The 20434-nt window shown below is 42.7% G+C and overlaps 1 protein-coding gene across 28 annotated transcripts in view; it reads left to right on the top strand.

The window, feature by feature from the left end:
* The window catches only part of LOC110538557 (nuclear GTPase SLIP-GC), a 45255-nt gene that overhangs the window by 9145 nt on the left and 15676 nt on the right, over nucleotides 1-20434 (top strand). For 9 of the 28 annotated variants that reach the window (XR_016485429.1, XR_016485428.1, XR_016485427.1 and 6 more), the window contains 14 exons: nucleotides 2292-2381; nucleotides 2535-2623; nucleotides 2717-2795; nucleotides 3216-3264; nucleotides 3612-3698; nucleotides 4172-4265; nucleotides 4802-5024; nucleotides 10014-10241; nucleotides 14841-15041; nucleotides 15303-15563; nucleotides 15963-16056; nucleotides 16608-16729; nucleotides 16811-16984; nucleotides 20185-20348. Coding sequence is in view for 18 of the 28 variants with exons in the window: in XM_090194211.1 (XP_090050337.1) it covers nucleotides 2292-2381; nucleotides 2535-2623; nucleotides 2717-2795; nucleotides 3216-3264; nucleotides 3612-3698; nucleotides 4172-4265; nucleotides 4802-5024; nucleotides 10014-10241; nucleotides 14841-15041; nucleotides 15303-15563; nucleotides 15963-16056; nucleotides 16608-16729; nucleotides 16811-16984; nucleotides 20185-20348 (1955 nt within the window). In the remaining 10 variants the exon portion in view is untranslated. Of the gene's footprint in view, nucleotides 1-2291; nucleotides 2382-2534; nucleotides 2624-2716; nucleotides 2796-3215; nucleotides 3265-3492; nucleotides 3699-4171; nucleotides 4266-4801; nucleotides 5025-10013; nucleotides 10242-14638; nucleotides 14711-14840; nucleotides 15042-15302; nucleotides 15564-15962; nucleotides 16057-16607; nucleotides 16730-16810; nucleotides 16985-20184; nucleotides 20349-20434 lie in introns of those variants that run through there. The other 19 variants (XR_016485434.1, XR_016485433.1, XR_016485436.1 and 16 more) reach the window with 7 other exon arrangements.

Here is a 20434-nt window from a genome sequence, read left to right as displayed (position 1 = left end):
GTGGAAGTATGTGCGTAGGATACCTACTGTTTGTATGTGAAGGTATGTGTGTAAGGAGCCAGTATAAAATGGATGGTTTTGTACAACGGACTAGGACGTCCTCGTGAATAAACACTTTGACTATTGTAAGCTGAGAAATCTGTCTGTTTCATTTCAACCAGAATCTTACAAACTCTGGGTTGCAGACGGAGTAGATTAATTGAAGTTTATGAACATTGATAACAAAATTATCTTACCACCTGGCCAGGTCTCTGACTTCCTCCCTATAGGCTGTCTCGTTGTTGTCGGTGATCAGGCCTACCACTCTTGTGTCGTCAGCAAACTTAATGATGGTGTTGGAGTCGTGCCTGGCCATACAGTCGTGGGTGAACAGGGAGTACAGGAGGGGACTGAGCACGCACCCCTGGGGAGCTCCAGTGTTAAGGATCAGCGTGGCAGATGTGTTGCTACCTACCCTCACCACCTGGGGCGGCCTGTCAGGAAGTCCAGGATCGGGTTGCAGAGGGAGGTGTTTAGTCCCAGGTTCCTTAGCTTGGTGATGAGCTTTGAGGGTACTATGGTGTTGAATGCTGATCTGTAGTCAATGAACAGCATTCTCACATAGGTGTTCCTTTTGTCCAGGTGGGAAAGGGCAGTGTGGAGTGCAATAGAGATTGCATCATCTGTGGATCTGTTTGGGCGGTATGCAAATTGGAGTGGGTCTAGGGTTTCTGGGATAATGGTGTTGATGTGAGCCATTACCAGCCTTTCAAAGCACTTCATGGCTATGAACGTGAGTGCTACGAATCTGTAGTCATTTAGGCAGGTTGCCTTTGTGTTCTTGGGCACAGAGACTATGGTGGTCTGCTTGAAGCATGTTGGTATTACAGACTCAATCAGGGACATGTTGAAAATGTCAGTGAAGACACCTGCCAGTTGGTCAGCACATGCCCGGAGCACACGTCCTGGTAATCCGTCTGGCTCCGCAGCCTTGTGTATATTGACCTGTTTAAAGGTCTTACTCACGTCGGCTACGGAGAGCGTGATCACACAGTCGTCCGGAACAGCTGATGCTCTCATGCATGCCTCAGTGTTGCTTGCCTCGAAGCGAGCATAGAAGTGATTTAGCTCGTCTGGTAGGCTCGTGTCACTGGGCAGCTCGCGGCTGTGCTTCCTGTGATGCTAGCGCAGACCGGGGACAGACAGAAAGGGAAAGGAAAGGGAAAGGGGGATACCTAGTCAGTTGCCCAACTGAATGTATTAAACTGAAATGTGTCTTCCGCATTTAACCCAACCCATCTGAATCAGAGAGGAAAAACAGCTAGGAGGAAGTTATTTCAGATTTCTGCGTGTAGAAAATGTTCACAGGACGGGAGTGATTTTTTTATTCAGTTGGGACAGGAAAGTTCCAGGGTTATAGAACTGTTGCGGAATCAAGACAGTACGGGAAAACATTTGACAGGACAAGATGGGACATGTCAACCTCTAGTGACTACAATGGCATAGGCGAAATTGATTGACAGTATGCATCCAAAAGATAGCTAGCTATATGATTTAGCTGGTGGGTTACCAAGTTCAATACAGGACTGTAATGTTAGCTAGCTAATTTACCTATTCCAGCGAATAATCAAGAATCTTCCATTTTGTTGTGAAGAGAGAAAATGATGGTACAGTATCGCATCACTTCTCAGCTGTCAACTAAATGGATTCCGTTCAGCCAAAAAATCCCTCTGATAATCTTTGGTCATCGTAAGCGTCATTCTTGATAGTCGCAAATCACTGGCAGCATCGGGGTAAATCTTTGGTAGGTAGAACAGTGAAAGAGAACTCATTTTCAAGCTTGTTTGTAGTTTGCACAGCCAGACAGAACAACACATGGGCATGATGACAAACGTTAGTGAAAAACAAACGTTTAAAAAAATTAAATGCTACAGTACATTCTGAGATTACTGTGTGTTAGTCGTTCGAAGTAAACAACGCCATCAACCAAGGTTGTGGTCACGTCCCATCTACCTAGCGAGCGGTATCTGCATTTGCTATGAATGCTGGACTTTGTGGTGCACTATGAGCAGACGAATGTCCAGGAAGTCAAAACTTCCTGATTCTACCAGTGAAATTAAAATGCGCTTGTTCTAGCTTGTGGTTTGGATAATGTTGATGTTTATGACAGAAACGTAATGTTGATAGTATATTGCACAAGCACCATGTGTATGTGACCAATATAATTTGATTTGTTGTAACTAGTCTGAACTGTTATTGTACCATTCTTGTTATTTGCCTAACAACTAGAGAATTGTGTTTTTTAACTTCAGAAACAGAAGCAGCCCGATGACGATAAGAACATTCAAGCGGCCACGTGGTCATCAGTATCCATTAAGGCCTCCAAGAGTTCCTCAGAAAATGTACCATCTTTACCCTCCTATATAACCATATACAGTACATGAAATCTCAGCCCGAGTACAATTAACTAAACCAAATGCATACTGTTTTATTTAGATCAGTATACAGACCTTTATATCTGTCACACTATAACTCAACACGGCTTCTGTCCCCAGGTTACTGGTGAGATGGTCAACCAAGAGTCTTGTCAAAAGGCCATCATAAAACCCAGAAATCAACCTCCTAAACAAGCAGAGACAAAAAGGTAAGAAACACATCATTTCTTTATTCATCACTGACTATATATAATGTCCCGTTGGTGTCAACAAAATGACAATTGCTGTGACTCTGTTGCCAGGTCATTGGTTAAACTCTTAGGTACAGGAAGTGTGCCCACAACGAACACCTCTGGAATGGGGAAAACAGTGTTTGACCAGGTGGATAAAATCTATATCTCATTTGTCCGTGGTCACAGCTAAGGCATCACTTCTCGGCACTGCTTGGATATGTTTTAGGCAATTTTACAGAGATGAATTATCATACATTATGATAGCAGTGCACTCCACGGGGACAAAAATGATACATTAAGATAATGACAATCGAATGTATTTAGGAAGCGCTTTCTCATAGTCACAACACTACACAACATAGCAAACATCTAATCTATAAACACCAGTTAGTGAAAACAACATACAGGAAGAAACCCAAATTATTAATAAAGAAAATGCATCTCAAACTAAAGCAAGAAAAGTACAGATATAGGCTACATAGAAGGTAACAATTGGGATATGTTTGTGATGTAAGTTTTGTGGAACAATTCCTTCGTTAACCTGTTGATTATCTATGTGTTTCTTCAGAGTGAACCCTCGACCAGTAAAATACCCCCTCTTCAAGTGAATATCCCAAGTAAAAAGCACTGATGTTTCAGATCTCCACTTACAGAAAAATTATGCTAAAATACTAGTTTTGGAAAATGACAAGAAGGAAAATGTAGTGATACTCTGTTTCCAAAACATATAATAAAACTCACTCAGTTAAGCATTGAATTATGAGATACTTTATACTTGAGTTGCAAGTACCCTTTGTACCATGTACCACATGTATACAGTAAGTAAACAATCTGAAATGATTTTTCACCGACTGATACAACTCATTTGCTTAAAAGCATTGGCTATAACGAGATTGGAAGATATGTGACTGCTGCTGGATGATTTTTGTATTAATTCATAAAATACGTTTCCAACTGTTTCCAGGCAAAAGGAAATCTGATGAGGCCCATGCAAACAAACAAACAAAGAAACGACAACGTGTTGCTGCGTCCAGAATAACTGAGACATTTGGTAGGTGGATGAAGGTGTTTATATGAACCACAATCATTTTAAGAAACACTTGTTTAATTGGAAACCATTTAACATGATATATTGAAGACATTCCTAATTGAGAATCATACAAATGTACATGACTGACAGTTCACTGTTCTGTTCACTGTTTGCATGTTGCACAGTAGGACAAGCTACAATTGCAGTTCACTCCAAAATCAACATTTGTCAGTGGTGTTATAGAGTGCATTGATCTGCTCTTGTAGCCATCTCTCTAACAGTAGTAAATACATGGTTGTTTGAGTGGAGTACTCCTTTAACTCAACACGTAATGTCAGCACACAGCAACATTTCATCTCAGTTTTTGATATAGCAGATCTCAATGTCACTGTGCATTCCACTTGTTATTTCCCTGTAATATCCTTTCCACCTTTATAAACATGTTGACACAACAAGATTATAGCTGGTTGGTGACCTGTGTTTAACTTTGCCAGAAACTGAAACCAAGACAGAGGTGAAGAAGATCATGCAACGTATCAAAAGCAAACTTGATGATCTGCCTTCTACGAAACTCATTGACTTCGTCAGGTATGCATAATTTTACAAAATGTTTTACCCCTTTTTCTCCCCAATTGGTAGTTACAGTCTTGTCCCATCGCTGCAACTTCCGTACGGACTCAGGAGAGGGATGTGTGTTCTCTGAAACACAACCCCTCCAAGCCGCACTGCTTCTTGTCACAATGCTCGCTTAACCTGGAAGCCAGCCGCACCAATGTGTCGGAGGAAACATCTGGTGACTGTGTCAGCGTGCATGCGCCCGGCCCACCACAGGAGACTCTACAGCGAGATGGGACAAGGACATCCCAGCTGGCCAAACCCTTCCCTAACCTAGACGACGCTGGGCCAGTTGTGCACCACCTCGTGGGTTTCCCGGTCGCGGCTAGCTGCGACACAGCCTGGGATCAAACCAGGATCTGTAGTAACACAGCTAGCACTGTGATGCAGGGCCTTAGACCGCTGTGCCACTCGGGAGGCTCCAGGTATGCATTTTTAAATGTGGGGGGATGCATACAGGCCACTAAATTGCTTTAATTGTTTTTGTTTTTGTCTTTCATTTTTAACAGAGGTAAAATCCAAACTTTGGAGAAAGACAAAAAAGAGATAGTGGGTGTTTTTGGGAAGACTGGAGCTGGTAAGAGCTTCTTGATTAACACCATCTTGGGTGAGACGACATTGCTGCCCTCTGGAAACCAAGGAGCATGCACCTCGGTCATGATTCAGGTGGAGGCCAATATGACAGACTCGGACTCTAAATACATCGCAGAGATTGAGTTCATGACAGAGGAGGTAATAGCATCTGTTTCATCTGTTTATATTCTAATCTCACAATGTTTTAGAAGTGGTGTCATAGTAAACAGTACATTTAATGAAAGGCTTCTTTGAAACATATCAAGGCCACTAAAACTAAGATCTAAATCGAGGTCTGTCATTGACCCAATTGACACCTTCCATTAACTTAGAAGAAGCATTGATAAAAGGAACAACGATACAATGTAGCCTAACATTGCCTGCAAAAGGCACAGATTGAGGGGGATTTTCTTGCTATGTGCACTGGTCCTTTTAAATTTCAATTCCATGTTGCACATAAAAATATTAATGCTACGATCGGGTCACTTGCAGCTGTGCTCCGAATTGATGATTATTTGGGTGGTTCCAGCTGTGGGCAGGGTTGAAATCTAAACTAAACCCAAGGAAAACTGTTACACACCCTATGTTCCTTTCTCAAATCTCTGTGTCACACCCTGACCATAGTTTACTTTGTATATTTCTATGTTGTGGTTGGTCAGGGTGTGATCTGAGTGGGCATTCTATGTTACATGTCTAGTTTGTCTAGTTCTATGTTCGGCCTGATATGGTTCTCAATCAGAGGCAGGTGTTCGTCATTGTCTCTGATTGGGAACCATATTTAGGTAGCCTGGGTTTCACTGTGTGTTTGTGGGTGATTGTTCCTGTCTATGTGTTTTTCACCAGATAGGCTGTTTTAGGTTTTCGTTACGTTCATCACGTTCTTTATTTTGTAGTGTTTGCATTGATTCGTGTTTTACGTTTGTTCATTAAAACATGGATCGCAATCTACACGCTGCATTTTGGTCCGACTCTCCTTCTCATACGGAAAACCGTTACAGAATCACCCACCACAAAAGGACCAAGCAGCGTGTCAACAGGCAGGAGCAGCGCGAGGAGACGCGCAATAAGGATTTCTGGACATGGGAGGAAATCCTCGACGGGAGAGGACCCTGGGCTAAACCAGGGGAGTGTAGCCGCCCAAAGGTGCAGCGGGAGAAGAAACAACAGGAGCAGTCCAAAGAGGAGTACAGTATGGAGTATACGACTTGGGAGGAGATCGACAGGTGGGCGGCCGACCCAGGGAGAGTGCCGGAGCCCGCCTGGGATTCGATGGAGCAGTGCGCGGAAGGTTATCAGAGAATGGAGTTGGCGAAGCAGGCACGGCGGCGCGGAAGGAAGCCCGAGAGGCAGCCCCAAAAATTTCTTGGGGGGGGGCTAACAGGGAGTATGGCTACGCCAGGTAGGAGACCTGGGCAGACTCCCTGTGCTTACCGGGGGGCTAGAGAGACCGGACAGGTACCGTGTTATGCAGTGGTGCGCACGGTGTCTCCAGTGCGGGTGCATAGCCCAGTGCGGGCTATTCCACCTCGCCGCACTGGCAGGGCGACCGTGAGCATTCAACCAGGTAAGGTTGGGCAGGCTCGGTGCTCAAGAGCTCCAGTGCACCTGCACGGTCCGGTTTTTCCAGTACCACCTCCACACCCCAGCCCTCCGGTAGCAGCTCCCCGCACCAGGCTTCCTGTGCGTGTCCTCGGCCCAGTACCACCAGTGCCAGCACCACGCATCAGGCCTACAGTGCGCCTCGCCTGTCCAGCGCTGTCGGAGCCCTCCTCCTCTCCAGCGCTGTCGGAGTCTCCCGCCTGTTTAGCGCTGTTAGAGCCTTCCTTCTCTACAGCGCTGCCGGAGTCTCCCGCCTGTTCAGAACTGCCAGTTTGCAAAGAGCTGCCAGTTAGCATAGAGCTGCCAGTTAGCATAGAGCTGCCAGTCTGCAAGGAGCTGCCAGTCTGCAAGGAGCTGCCAGTCTGCAAGGAGCTGCCAGTCTGCAAGGAGCTGCCAGTCTGCAAGGAGCTGCCAGTCTGCAAGGAGCCGCCAGAGCTGCCTGTCTGCAGGATGCCGCCAAAGCTGCCAGTCTGCAAGGAGCCGCCAGAGCTGCCAGTCTGCAAGGAGCCGCCAGAGCTGCCAGTTAGCATGGAGCAGCCAGGGCCGCCAGTCAGTATGGAGCAGCCAGGGCCGCCAGTCAGTATGGAGCAGCCAGGGCCGCCAGTTAGCATGGAGCAGCCAGGGCCGCCAGTCAGCATGGAGCAGCCAGAGCCGCCAGTCAGCATGGAGCAGCCAGGGCCGCCAGTCAGCATGGAGCAGCCAGGGCCGCCAGTCAGCATGGAGCAGCCAGTCAGCATGGAGCAGCCAGAGCTGCCAGTCAGCATGGAGCAGCCAGTCAGCATGGAGCAGCCAGAGCTGCCAGTCAGCATGGAGCAGCCAGTCAGCATGGAGCAGCCAGAGCTGCCAGTCGACCAGACTCTCCCAGATCTGCCAGTCGACCAGACTCTCCCAGATCTGCCAGTCGACCAGACTCTCCCAGATCTGCCAGTCGACCAGACTCTCCCAGATCTGCCAGTCGACCAGACTCTCCCAGATCTGCCAGTCGACCAGACTCTCCCAGATCTGCCAGTCGACCAGACTCTCCCAGATCTGCCAGTCGACCAGACTCTTCCAGATCTGCCAGTCGACCAGACTCTTCCAGATCTGCCAGTCGACCAGACTCTTCCAGATCTGCCAGTCGACCAGACTCTTCCAGATCTGCCAGTCGACCAGACTCTTCCAGATCTGCCAGTCGACCAGACTCTTCCAGATCTGCCAGTCGACCAGACTCTTCCAGATCTGCCAGTCGACCAGGATCTGCTAGATCCTACTACCTGCCTGGGCTTCCTCTCAGTGCTGAGCTTCCTCTCAGTGCTGAGCGTCCTTTCAGTGCTGAGCTACCCATCAGTCCCGAGCTACCTCTGTCCCGAGCTGTCCCTCTGTCCCGAGCGGTCATTAAGGAGGGTAACCTATCTAGGGACGCAAGGGAGGTGGACTAAAACGATTATGGAGTGGGGTCCACGTCCAGCGCCAGAGCCGCCACCGCGGACAGATGCCCACCCAGACCCTCCCCTATAGGTTCAGGTTTTGCGGCCGGAGTCCGCACCTTGGGGGGGGGGGTACTGTCACACCCTGACCATAGTTTACTTTGTATATTTCTATGTTGTGGTTGGTCAGGGTGTGATCTGAGTGGGCATTCTATGTTACATGTCTAGTTTGTCTAGTTCTATGTTCGGCCTGATATGGTTCTCAATCAGAGGCAGGTGTTCGTCATTGTCTCTGATTGGGAACCATATTTAGGTAGCCTGGGTTTCACTGTGTGTTTGTGGGTGATTGTTCCTGTCTATGTGTTTTTCACCAGATAGGCTGTTTTAGGTTTTCGTTACGTTCATCACGTTCTTTATTTTGTAGTGTTTGCATTGATTCGTGTTTTACGTTTGTTCATTAAAACATGGATCGCAATCTACACGCTGCATTTTGGTCCGACTCACCTTCTCATACGGAAAACCGTTACACTCTGTTTTGGAAGATACGGACCTCATGAGGAGGTGAAATCACTGGCAAAATGGTTGTGCGCTACACAGCGCTGAGGTTGCCTACCAGCTGGTTTCACTCGGCAACGTTGACCTACAGATACATTTTGTGTGGAAAAGAGGGAGTGAGCACAGATTTTTATGCTAATCAACACCATCTACACAGGAGTTGTGAATTGTAGGGAATTGCCACACACCATGTGTTAAATTTGACATTTTTACATTTTGGTAATTTAGCAGACGCTCTTATCCAGAGCGGCTTACAGGAGCAATTAGGGTGAAGTGCCTTACTCAAGGGCACATGGGCAGTTACTGGCCCAACCTCTTAACCGCTAGGCTACCACCCAGCGCACTAAATAGAAGCCATTAGCCATTAGTCAAAAAATATTACCAAAATTAAGAATGTGACTGCTGAAGCAGTCACACTAAAAAGTCAGAAATAAGTAAAAGATTGAGAGTGTGACTGCTGAAGCAAGTCACATTAATCATTATTTTACAGTATAGAGGAAACAGAGTGATAGCATGTTACAGTAATAAGCCAGCAGGGTTTGTGGAGCTGATGATTAGAATGCACACAAGTCACACTCCATTTGTGAGTAACCTCAAAGACTGGGCCACCAACAAACATGTTAACAATAGAGAAAATGCATCCCGTGACATTTTCACATGCAAATAGCACTCGATTTACATGATCTGTAGTTCTTTAGTAATGACTCAGTGGCAGAATGAGAGTTCATCAGAGCGGCCAGCACGCAGGCTCAACATGATGGCTAATTCAGCTCTCTGATTGGTGTAAGGTGCTTCGCTAAATGTGTTATACAATCAGGACAAGATGGAAAGGGTTAAACACTTTGATGTTCTGACAGATATGAGGAAACAAAGGCTTTATACAAATAGAGAGCTAGATTCCCACTGCAGTATCTGATAGGCTTCATTCCTGTAGTTCTTAGGTATGAATGAGAGTTGATCAGAAACTGTGCTACCTGCCACAGAACGTTATTTAAGGTTGAACAAGTTATAAGGCTGCACACTGCGGTACCTTCCACAGTAAAGGGGTAAAGGGATGGGATGAGCCCTTGTGCATAATGTTCCTTGCACAGTAACATGGTGAAGGGTGTGCCCACCTGGAAACGGCAAACAGTGGTTTCTAGCCACAATTCTAAACCTCTGTGGGAGGGGAAGGGAGTTGATGTTGAGAGAGCCTAGTAGTGACTATAATAAATAGTTGTGGTTTGGTTGCCATAGTGTAATAGTGACAGCAGGCAGTAGTAGTAGTAGTAGTAGTAGTAGTAATAGTAGTGGTACTAGTAAAAGGCCTAATAGCAGAGCAGTAATTGTAGTAACAGCAGTAGTAAGTTGCGAGTGAGTGTGGGTCATAATTAGTCAGATTGCAGTGATGCTGGTCTGTAGCCTCTTGGGCCATCCCAAGCTTCTTGTGTGTAAATCTTTAGTTTTGGCATACCGCCTTTTGTTTCCTATTTGTATACTATGTGTTGGTCACCATTTGGGGGGCTAGGTAGTTTCATAACACAGGACTTAGCTTTCAAATGAAGAGAGTATGCATTACACATTTGTAATGGTTTTACATTTTTATTAGGAATGGAAAGAGGAGCTATGGTCAATCTTCAGAGACAGATCTTACAAGGATGGAAATGATGAAGACAAGGAAAGGGATGACGACGATGACGATGATGATGAAAAGATATCAGCTTTGTATGGAAAAGATGGACGTGGGGCAACCTTAGAAGAACTAATGGACAGGAAGCACTTCAGAGAAATTCCAGAGTTTCGTTTATCAGTCAAGAAAATATTTCTATGTGACACAGTAAGTTACTGTCATGCTAGTTCACTTCTATGAAGATTGTGTGCTTTGGTGAAAATCATTGTTTTAAAAAATCATTTTAGGAAGGTAACCACAACTGATTGCAAATTATATTAAATCATGTATTTATTCCCTTACCAAAAAACTGGCTTCTGGCAAACAGTTGTGGCAAACCTTTGGCCAATTTGGCACAAATTTGCAGCAAGCGCATATTTTCACATGCAAATTATTTGCGGCAAACTACTGCAGCAAATTTGCAGAGACTTGTGAACTTATGGCATACAATTCTGAAAAGCTTGTGGCAAAAATGTAAGTGTTTGCTGCAAACATAGTGTACATATGAAATGAAATCAGGTTTTTGGTTACTCTGTGTTAACATTGAAATATTGTATCTACATAAACCAAATCACATTCACTTTAAATGAGTTGCTTCTCACAGAAAACTACACCAAGCATACTAAAATTACTAAATGTACTAAACATGTATGCAATGTCTTAACAGATCAAATTAATCCAATACAACTTGAAGTGAGCATGCTAATGACGATAAGAGCAAAGACCAGATATTTAGCAAATAAATGGTTTATTTTGTATTTTTATGTACAGTAGCTACAACATCTACATGAGAGAAATTTGAACACTAAGGGGATGTTGATATTAGGATGTTTAAAAGGGCAAATACATGAATGTACATGAGCCAAGTGACAATTGAGCAATAGCTTTCAACCAATGGAAGTTTAAAAGATAATTAACAAAATTTGATTCATGAAAATAACAAAACTAAATCAAACCCAGTTCAGAACTATTGCCTTTTTGGGTGAACTGTGGAAGTCCTTCATCCAAACCTTGTTGAATGCACTAAAACAATCAGAAAACACACAACAAAAACAAAATTAAGATACTGAAAAGATTTTCTATTTTGGCATCTTAAAAGGTAGGCTCAGCGGCTAATGGCCAGGTTTGGCTTTGGAAAAACTGGGTCAGCAGTTAAAAAGTTGCCTTGATATTGCAATGCTTCTCACTGAAACTGGCATTCTATATATTTTTCAGCAAGGAAACAATTGTTCTGCCTTTTATAAATGCTATATAAACAAACAAAGTATCGAGAATAAACTGGGACTAAGGTCTACTAAAAACAAATACATTTAAATGTGTGGCCAACTGTTCCTAGAGATCCACAGTATACACTATATGTCACTAAGACAGTTGTCTACTAGTTCTCTTCTTCCTGACTCAGGTATACAGAGCATTTGGAAAGTATTCAGACCCCTTGATTTTTTACACATTTTGTTACCTTACAGCCTTAGTTTAAAATCAGATTTTTAAAAATGCCTCAATCTACACACAATACCACATAATGACAAAGCGAAAACAGGTTTTTAGAAATTTGTGCAAATGTATTAAAAATAAACGGATACCTTATTTACATAAGTATTCAGACCCTTTGCTTGAAGACTCGAAATTGAGCTCAGGTGCATCCTGTTTCCATTGATGATCCTTGAGATGTTTCTACAACTTGATTGGAGTCCATCTGTCGCAAATTCAATTGATTGGACATGATTTGGAGAGGCACACATCTGTCTATATAAGGTCCCACAGTTGACAGTGCATGTCAGAGCAAACACCAAGCCCTGAGGTCAATGGAAATGTCCGTAGAGCTCCAAGACAGGATTGTGTTGAGGCACAGATCTGGGGAAGGGTACCAACAAATTTTTGCAGCATTGAAGGTCCCCAAGAACACAGTGGAGTTCCTCTGTGGAGATGGGAGAACCTTCCAGAACGACAACCATCTCGGCAGCACTCCACCAATCAGGACTTTATGGTAGAGTGGAAAGACAGAAGCCACTCCTCAGTAAAATGAACTTCACAGCCAGCTTGGAGTTTGCCAGAAGGCACCTAAAGGACTCTGACCATGAGAAACAAAATGATTTCATCTGATGAAACCAAGATTGAACTCTTTGGCCTGAATGCCAAGCATCACATCTGGAGGAAACCTGGCACCATCCCTATGGTATAGCATTGTAGTGGCAGCAACATGCTGTGGGGATGTTTTTCAGCGGCAGGGACTGGGAGACTAGTCAGGATGAAAGGAAAGATGAACGGAGCAAAGTACAGAGATATCCTTGACGAAAACCTGCTCTAGAGCGCTCAGGACCTCAGACTGGGGTGAAGGTTCACCTTCCAACAGGACAACAACCCTAAGCATCCAGCCAAGACAAACAACGCAGGAGTGGATTCGGGACAAATCTCTGAATGTCCTTAAGTGGCCCAGCCAGAGCCTGGACTTGAACCCTGATCAAACATCTCCGGAGAGACCTGAAAATAGCTGTGCAACGATGCTCCCCATCCAACCTGGCAGAGCTTGAGAGGATCTGCAGAGAAGAATGGGAGAAACTCCCCAAATACAGGTGTGCCAAGCTTGTAGTGTCATATCCAAGAAGACTCAAGGGGTTAATCGCTGCCAAAGGTTTTTCAACAAAGTACTGAGTTAAGGTTCTGAATACTTATGTAATTGTGATATTTATTTTATATACACATTTGCGAACATTTTAAGAAAAAACTGTTTTTGCTTTGTCATTATGGGGTATTGTGTGTAGATTGATGAAAAAAACAATTTTATCAATTTTAGAGTAATTAAGTGAGTAAAACAAAATGTGGAAAAAGTCAAGGGATCTGAATACTTTCAGAATGCACCGTAAATGCTCCTGAGTGGCGCAGCAGTCTAAGGCACTGAATCAGAGCTTGAGGTGTCACTATGGACACCCTGGTTCAATTCCAGGCTGCATCACAACCGGCCATGATTGGGAGTCCCATAGGACGGCGCACAATTGGCCCAGCGTCGTCTGGGTTTGGCCCGTGTAGGCCATCATTGTAAATAAGAATTTGTTCTCAACTCACTTGCCTAGTTAAATAAAGATTACATAAAATAAGTCCTGGGTTGAAGAAAAGCAACATAAAATTGAGTTATGCCTAATATGGCAAGTCATATTATTTTTCCAAAATGTAATATTGTTAACTTCATATCAACACTATGCATGCAAGAAGCCTTGACCTGGTGTACACATATTTATCTGTCCTCGGTTTTATTGAATGCCTCAATCTGTCTATTTGCGTTGTAACTGATTGCTTCTAGAAAGAGAGCAGGAACAGCACATGATCAAGATGCGCTAGCTACTAGTTTAAAGCAATGAAATACCTAATTATTACAAAGAATGAATGTTTGGGCTATATTTATGCGAATACATGCATTTGCTTACATTATTAAGCTTGTCCCCGGCAAGAAAACCAAAATTGTCACTCAAACAGAAGGGGGAACTAACAGACTCACTGACCAACAACCAAAACAAAACAGGTGGGGTTGTAGGAGGAGTTCTGAAAGACGGGGGTCCACTGAAAGTTGACTAGCAACAACAACTGGAACCCAAAATACACTCACCATGAGCACCCACTAATTTTGCCAAAGAAGAGGCAAACAAAAGAAAAACCCACACCAAACATAAAGACAGTATGCAACCCAAAACAAAATCAGACAAAGGAATATATTTTCTATAAATCAAATAGGGAGCGCCAACTACAGGTGTTGACCCTACACATCTCTCAAGACAACTAGAACACTGGGCCAGGCACTCTTAAATAGCACCTGGGCCAGCACAGCTGAAACACCTTCCCACTAAAGAGGTGGCAACCAGCACAGGTGTAACACATACTGACTAACGAGGGGACACCAATCGGTGTGCCCTATGTGCTAATGTGCTAAAGCCCAACCTCAAAACATAAATGGAAAAACCAAAGCCTGTAACAAGCTTGAAGATGATAAACTAATTTATCACTCAGAAAACGTGTTATGAGTGAGTGCACCACAAGCATCTTTCCAGGGTGTTAATGAATCCTCCTCCAACACCACGGGTAGGGGAAGGGTATCCATCTACAAAAGTGAAGTCTTGCTTTGATGTCAAGTCAGCTCATATTGTTGCTACCTTAGCTGTTGTGCTAGCTAACATGCTGGTGAACAGAGACACTAGCATATTGACATGCATATTGATATTAAAAGACAGCAATGTATTCACAAAAAATGTGTTTAGGCATAGCATTAGTTAGCTAGCTAGCTATCACATTAATTGTGAAAAAATAGGACAGCTAATGTTAGCTAGCTAAGCGCTAGCCAGTCAGGGGTGCTGACAGATTAAAACTGATATCAACTAAATGTGTTTCACTGTATCCCATAAAACATAACATTGCTAACTAGGCATCAATTAGCTAACACAATTTTAAAGTTTATTAAGATGTTTAAGTAATAAGTTAGACACTCACCGGACAACTTTGGTAGGTAGCTAGCTAGATGAATGGAAACCAAGCTTCCTACAGATTTTTCTAATCCCCTTGATTTGTCGTCAATGGATACAGGTCTTGGAATTCATGTGTTCACCAGAAGCGGCTTCTAGTAAACTCTTTGCCACTAGTGGGAATTGATTGTAAGCGATTGATGGAAAATATAGAACTACATCTTTTAGGCTCTTTGATCTTTGTCAAAGTGTTCCTTTGGAGAAAATAACTTAGTTTTTGTTCACCATTGCATGTAATGATACTTTATTACAATTGCAGGCAAAACAACTCTCTAAAAATATCACTTGTTACACACGGAGTGACACACAGAGTGATACATTTAAAAGACAGTATTGGCCGCTTGTGAAGTGTATAACCATCAAGGTGCCAAACTCCAAAGACCTGCTGGAGCATGTTGTGCTGGTTGATCTTCCAGGCAATGGAGACTGCAACAAGAGCAGAGATGAGATGTGGAAATTGGTAATTATTTACAATTCTTATTAGTAATGGTTCGATATTCTATTTAGAATTGTATACAACTTCTAATTTGGTTGATGTTAGATTAACATCGTAGGTACAGGGCCAAATGTCTGGCTATATCTATGTATTTGAGTTTATTTATATCTATGTTCAAATGATTAAACATATTAGGTAGGCATATGTATGTTATTAATATGATGTGTATTGTGTATTTTACACCATTAATGTTGGATGTTTTAAGTTAATGTTACACTTCTTTAGTTTGTTGGAAACTGCTCTGCTGTGTGGATTGTGAGCGACATTGCAAGAGCAACTTCAGAAAAGGAATCTTGGGAGATTTTAGACAGCACCGTTAGTCTCTTTGGACCTGGTGGAGAATGTCGAAGCATCAGTTTCATCTGCACCAAGACAGACGACATTGAGGAGAATCAAAAGGCTGATGCACGTACCTGTATTTTGCGCAGAAATGAAACAACCAAGAGGCAAGTGAGGGATAAATTCAACAAACAAAAAGAAGTTAAGGTAAGTTACAACTGACATAAAGGAATATTCTGTGACTTGTCAACATGCTCATACTGTATGTTGTAGTGGGGAAGATTTAGACATTTCATGGAATTAAATGAAAGCAAGATTACATTGTACACTAAAGCTTTTCATTAGACATTTGAGTTGTCTAATATACAAAACAAACAATTTAGTAATAGGTGCTTATTTGTATTTATGGTAAGGTAAGAAAGTTGTTCTAATCTGGTATTTATCAGTCATATCAAAATCTTCTAAATGTATTTAATTGTTTAAAAAAATTGTTGAAGCACAACTGTTTGCATGAGCATAATGAATATAGATTTTTTTTGAGCTTGCAAAATGTCAGTGTGTGGACATGATTTAATTGTCTGTCATTGTCTCATAAACACCTTTCAGAAACACTTCAGTGGGGGAAAGGATTTCCTTCAGGTGTTTACTGTGAGTTCCAAGGAATACCAAAAGGAAAAGCATTTGCAACAAGAAGAGACAGGTACGATAACTGAACGTTCTTATTGATTCTACAACATAGAGACACATAATTGTGTCCCCTATTTTTATGCCTATGCATTCTTTGAGATTGTTTGTGTTGTTAATTACTTTACATAGCAACAAACTTCACCTAAGCAGCATGCATATTTGAGTATGACCTGTCGTAGCTGGAAACTTTAAACATGCAATATGTCTTAATCAATAACAATTACAATTACAACCTGGACCATATGATACTCAATAATAATAGTGTGTATACATACAGCATGCTAAGCTATCCTCATATACTCTGAAACATTTCACTATATTCTATATTCTTCTCGGGAAATAACATTCTGCTCTTTTGACCACTACTAAGCGCTGATTCCTAATTTAAATTCTGCATGCAGAACTACGATCATGCCCATAATCAATAATTCAGTTAATCAAACTCGAACAGAAATAGGAAAATTAAATGATCAAGAAGTGAATCCAGGATCAATAAGAGCATCAAAGAACACTGACCTCAACCAAAGGTAGAAATAAATATCTGGTTTTGAACTGATGTTGCAGAAATACCCAAACTTCAGGAATTTCTCAGAAATCTCAATGATCGTCGCACAAAGACTTCAGTTTATGTTTCTGGAGCCTATGGGATCCTCTCTTTGATAGAAGGAGCCAAAAGCAGCGACATGGTATTGTACTTACAGCATGTTAATATACTCCTTATATGTGAGTCAGTGTATTATATTGATAATGTTGAGTTTGGATTTCAGACAGACAGCAAAGAAGAGGTGTGCCAGGTTCTGGAACAGAGGCTCAAGGATGAGATCAAGTCCATTGGTCAAACTATGGATGAGGCTTATGAGACTTTTGAACGATGCCTCTCAGAAGGAGTTCGACAGTCAGAAGAATCATGCGAGAAATTAATGAATAAAGTGATAGCACCAGTAAGCTACTTTTTAAAAAAGAACGTTTTAAGAATAGCCACTTTTGCACTGTCACCCTACACTGAGTTTGCCAAATATTAGGAACAACTTCCTAATATTGAGTTGCACCCGGTCTCTTTTGCCCTCAGAACAGCCTCAATTTGTTGGGGCATGGACTCTACAAGGTGTCGAAAGTGCTTCACAGGGTTGCTGGCCCATGTTGACTCCAATGCTTTCCACAGTTGTTCAAGTTGGCTGGATGTCCTTTGGGTGGTGGACCATTCTTGATACACACGGGAAACTGTTGAGTGTGAAAAACCCAGCAGCGTTGCAGTTCTTGACACAAACCGGTGCGCCTGGCACCTATAACCATACCCCGTTCAAAGGCACTTAATTGTTTGTCATACCGATTCACCCTCTGAATGGCACACATACACAATCCATGTCTCAATTGTCTCAAGGCTTAAAAATCCTTATTTAACCTGTCTCCTTGCCTTCATCTACATTGATTGAAGTGGATTTAACAAGTGAGATTAATAAGGAATGATAGTTTTTAGCTGGATTCACCTGGTCAGTCTTTGTCATGGAAAGAGCAGGTGTTCTTAATGTTTTGTAAACTCAGTGTACAGTATATCCGTGCTGGCCAGTTTGTGCTAGAGCCAGAGAAGCTGAAAATCAAGAGACTCAACCAGGATCCCCAAAGCAATGTGATTTACTTCTTGCAACTCAGTTTAGCGTGAGATAGAAACATAAAGTAAATGGGAGAGTAATCTTTCATGGACGGATGTAAGTAACATAACCGGTATTGGCAGCATCTGTTAACAGAGTGTGGGATGCGACGACTAACAGGGAAACAACGTTTTGCTTTCCGGTAAGGAGATGTATTTCCTTCTTCATGCATTTGAGCCAATCAGTTGTGTTGTCACAAGGTAGGGTTGGTATACAGAAGATAGCCCTATTTAGTAAAAGACCAAATCCATATTGACAGCTCAAATAAACAAAGAGAAACAACAGCCCATCATTACTTTACTTTAAGACAAGAAGGTCAGTCAACCTGGAAAAATGTCAAGAACTTTGAAAGTTTCTTCAAGTGCAGTTGCAAAAAACCTCAAGCACTGTGATGAAACTGGTTCTCATGAGGCCCGCCCGCCACAGCAAAGGAAGACCCAGATTTACCTCTGCTGCAGAGGATAAGTTTATTAGAGTTACCAGAAATCTGCAATGAACTACATCTCCAAACGCAGCCCAAAAAATGTTTCACAGAGTTCAAGTAACAGACATCTCAACATCAACTGTTCAGAGGAGACTGCGTGAATTAGGCCTTCATGGTTGAATTGCTGCAACGAAACCACTACTAAAGGACACCAATAATAAGAAGAGACTTGATTGGGCCAAGAAACATGAGCAATGGAAGTTAGACCGATGGTAATCCTTTGGTCTGATGAGTCCAAATTTGAGATTTTTGGTTCCAACCGCCATGTCTTTGTGAGATGCAGAGTAAGTGAGCGGATGATCTCTGCATGTGTGGTTCTCACCGTGAAGCATGGAGGAGGTGTGATGATGTGGGGGTGCTTTGCTTGTGACACTGTCAGTGATTTAATTAGAATTCAAGGCACACTTAACCAGAATGGCTACCACAGCATTCTGCAGCGATACGCCATCTCATCTGGATTGCGCTTAATGGGACTATCATTTGTTTTTCAACAGTACAATGACCCAAAACATACCTCCAGGCTGTGTAAGGACTATTTGACCAAGAAGGAGAGTGATGAAGTGCTGCATCAGATGACCTGGCCCCCACAATCACCTGACCTCAACCCAATTGAGATGGTTTGGGATGAGTTGGACTGCAGAGTTGAGGAAAATCAGCCAAGTGCTCAGTGTATGTGGGAACTCCTTCAAGACGGTTGGAAAAGCCTTCCAGGTGACTACCCCATGAAGCTGGTTGAGACAATGCCAAGAGTGTGCAAAGCTGCCATCAAGGCAAAGGGTACTTACTTTGAAGAATCTAAAGTTTAAAATATATATTTTTTGTTTACTACATGATTCCATGTGTGTTATTTCATAGTTTTGATGTCTTCACTATTATTATACAATGTATAAAATTGTCAAAATAAAAACCCTTAAAGGAGTAGGTGTGTCCAAACCTTTGACTGGTACTGTATATTTTTTTACTGATGTCTTCAAAAACGCCACTAAGGAACTCAAAGGCATTTACATCAGATCCCCGGATGATGCTTCAATCTACAACCTGCTTAGGCTCTGAGCAAAGACCAAAACACAAGAACATCTTGTCCATAAGGCCCTCTTTGCTGATGATTGTTCCTCAACGGATCTACCGCAACTCATGTGAGTTCCAGAATGTCGAGCACGTCACATACCTGGGGAGCACCATCTCTGAGGACGGCTCAAGCCAGTCATCGGGAAGACCGAGGAACAGGATACTCAACCATAACACCATCCCTCTTTCCACAAAACTGAAAACCTATACTATGGTAGTGATCACAAACCTGCTGTAGGGCTGTGAAACTTGGACCCTGAACTGTCACCACATCAAACAGCTGGAAACATTCCATACACAATCTCTGAGGTCTATTATGAGTATGCAGTGGTAAGACAAGGTCTCCAACCTGGAGGTAATGCAGAGGGCAAACAGCAGAAATGCACAGCTCCAATGGACTGGCCACACCATCAGGTTTCCCCAACACGGTCTCCCAAGAAGGATTTTCTTTGGCGAGCTGCAGCAAGGGCACTGAAAGGGCAGGCAAGCCCAAAAAGCACTTAAAAGACAACCAGCAGAAGGCAACTTGGAGCGAGAAAGAAGCAACCATCTAACTGAAGCCAGAGAAAAACATAATTACTGCACAAACCCGGGTCCAAAACACCAACAGAAGCACTTGTCTGTCCCTCATGACTCAGTCTGTGCTTCAAGACTCAAGAACCCACAATTAACCAAAGTAATGTGCACAAGTCGTCATTATCCAAACTACTGGAGAGCGAAAGAATGGTAGAGTTGTAAGTTCTTATCTCCATGAAGTTATCATGTATCCAGTCTCTCGATTTTCACATTTCTCTGGCGATAGCACCCATTGGTTTGCACAGATATACTGTAGGCTTGCACGAAACTGGAAAAGCAACTATTGAAGAGATACTCACACATGACAGATTTCCAGTGCTGTGCTGTTAAAAATGTTAAACATATTTTCATTTTTTCTTCCCAGAGAGGGAAAAAAGCTAATGGATATCATCAAGTAGTGAAGTCTTTATGCAAGAATGGCGGCGTTCACAAACCGAAAAGGGAAAGGAGAAGGGAAATAAACCTTAATGAGAGTTTAGCCTCATGTATGAGAAGTCTCATTGATGAACAGTTCAAGATACATTTCCCGTAAGTCATTTAATCATTCTCTCTCTCTCTCTCTCTCTCTCTATGTATATATATATATATATATATATATATATATATATATATAT

The sequence above is a fragment of the Oncorhynchus mykiss genome, chromosome 12, assembly GCF_057628025.1.
Source record: "Oncorhynchus mykiss isolate SJ-2025 chromosome 12, ASM5762802v1, whole genome shotgun sequence".
NCBI lineage: Eukaryota > Metazoa > Chordata > Actinopteri > Salmoniformes > Salmonidae > Oncorhynchus > Oncorhynchus mykiss.
Note: the sequence above shows the minus strand (reverse complement) of the source record. Positions and strands in the feature narration are given on the sequence as shown.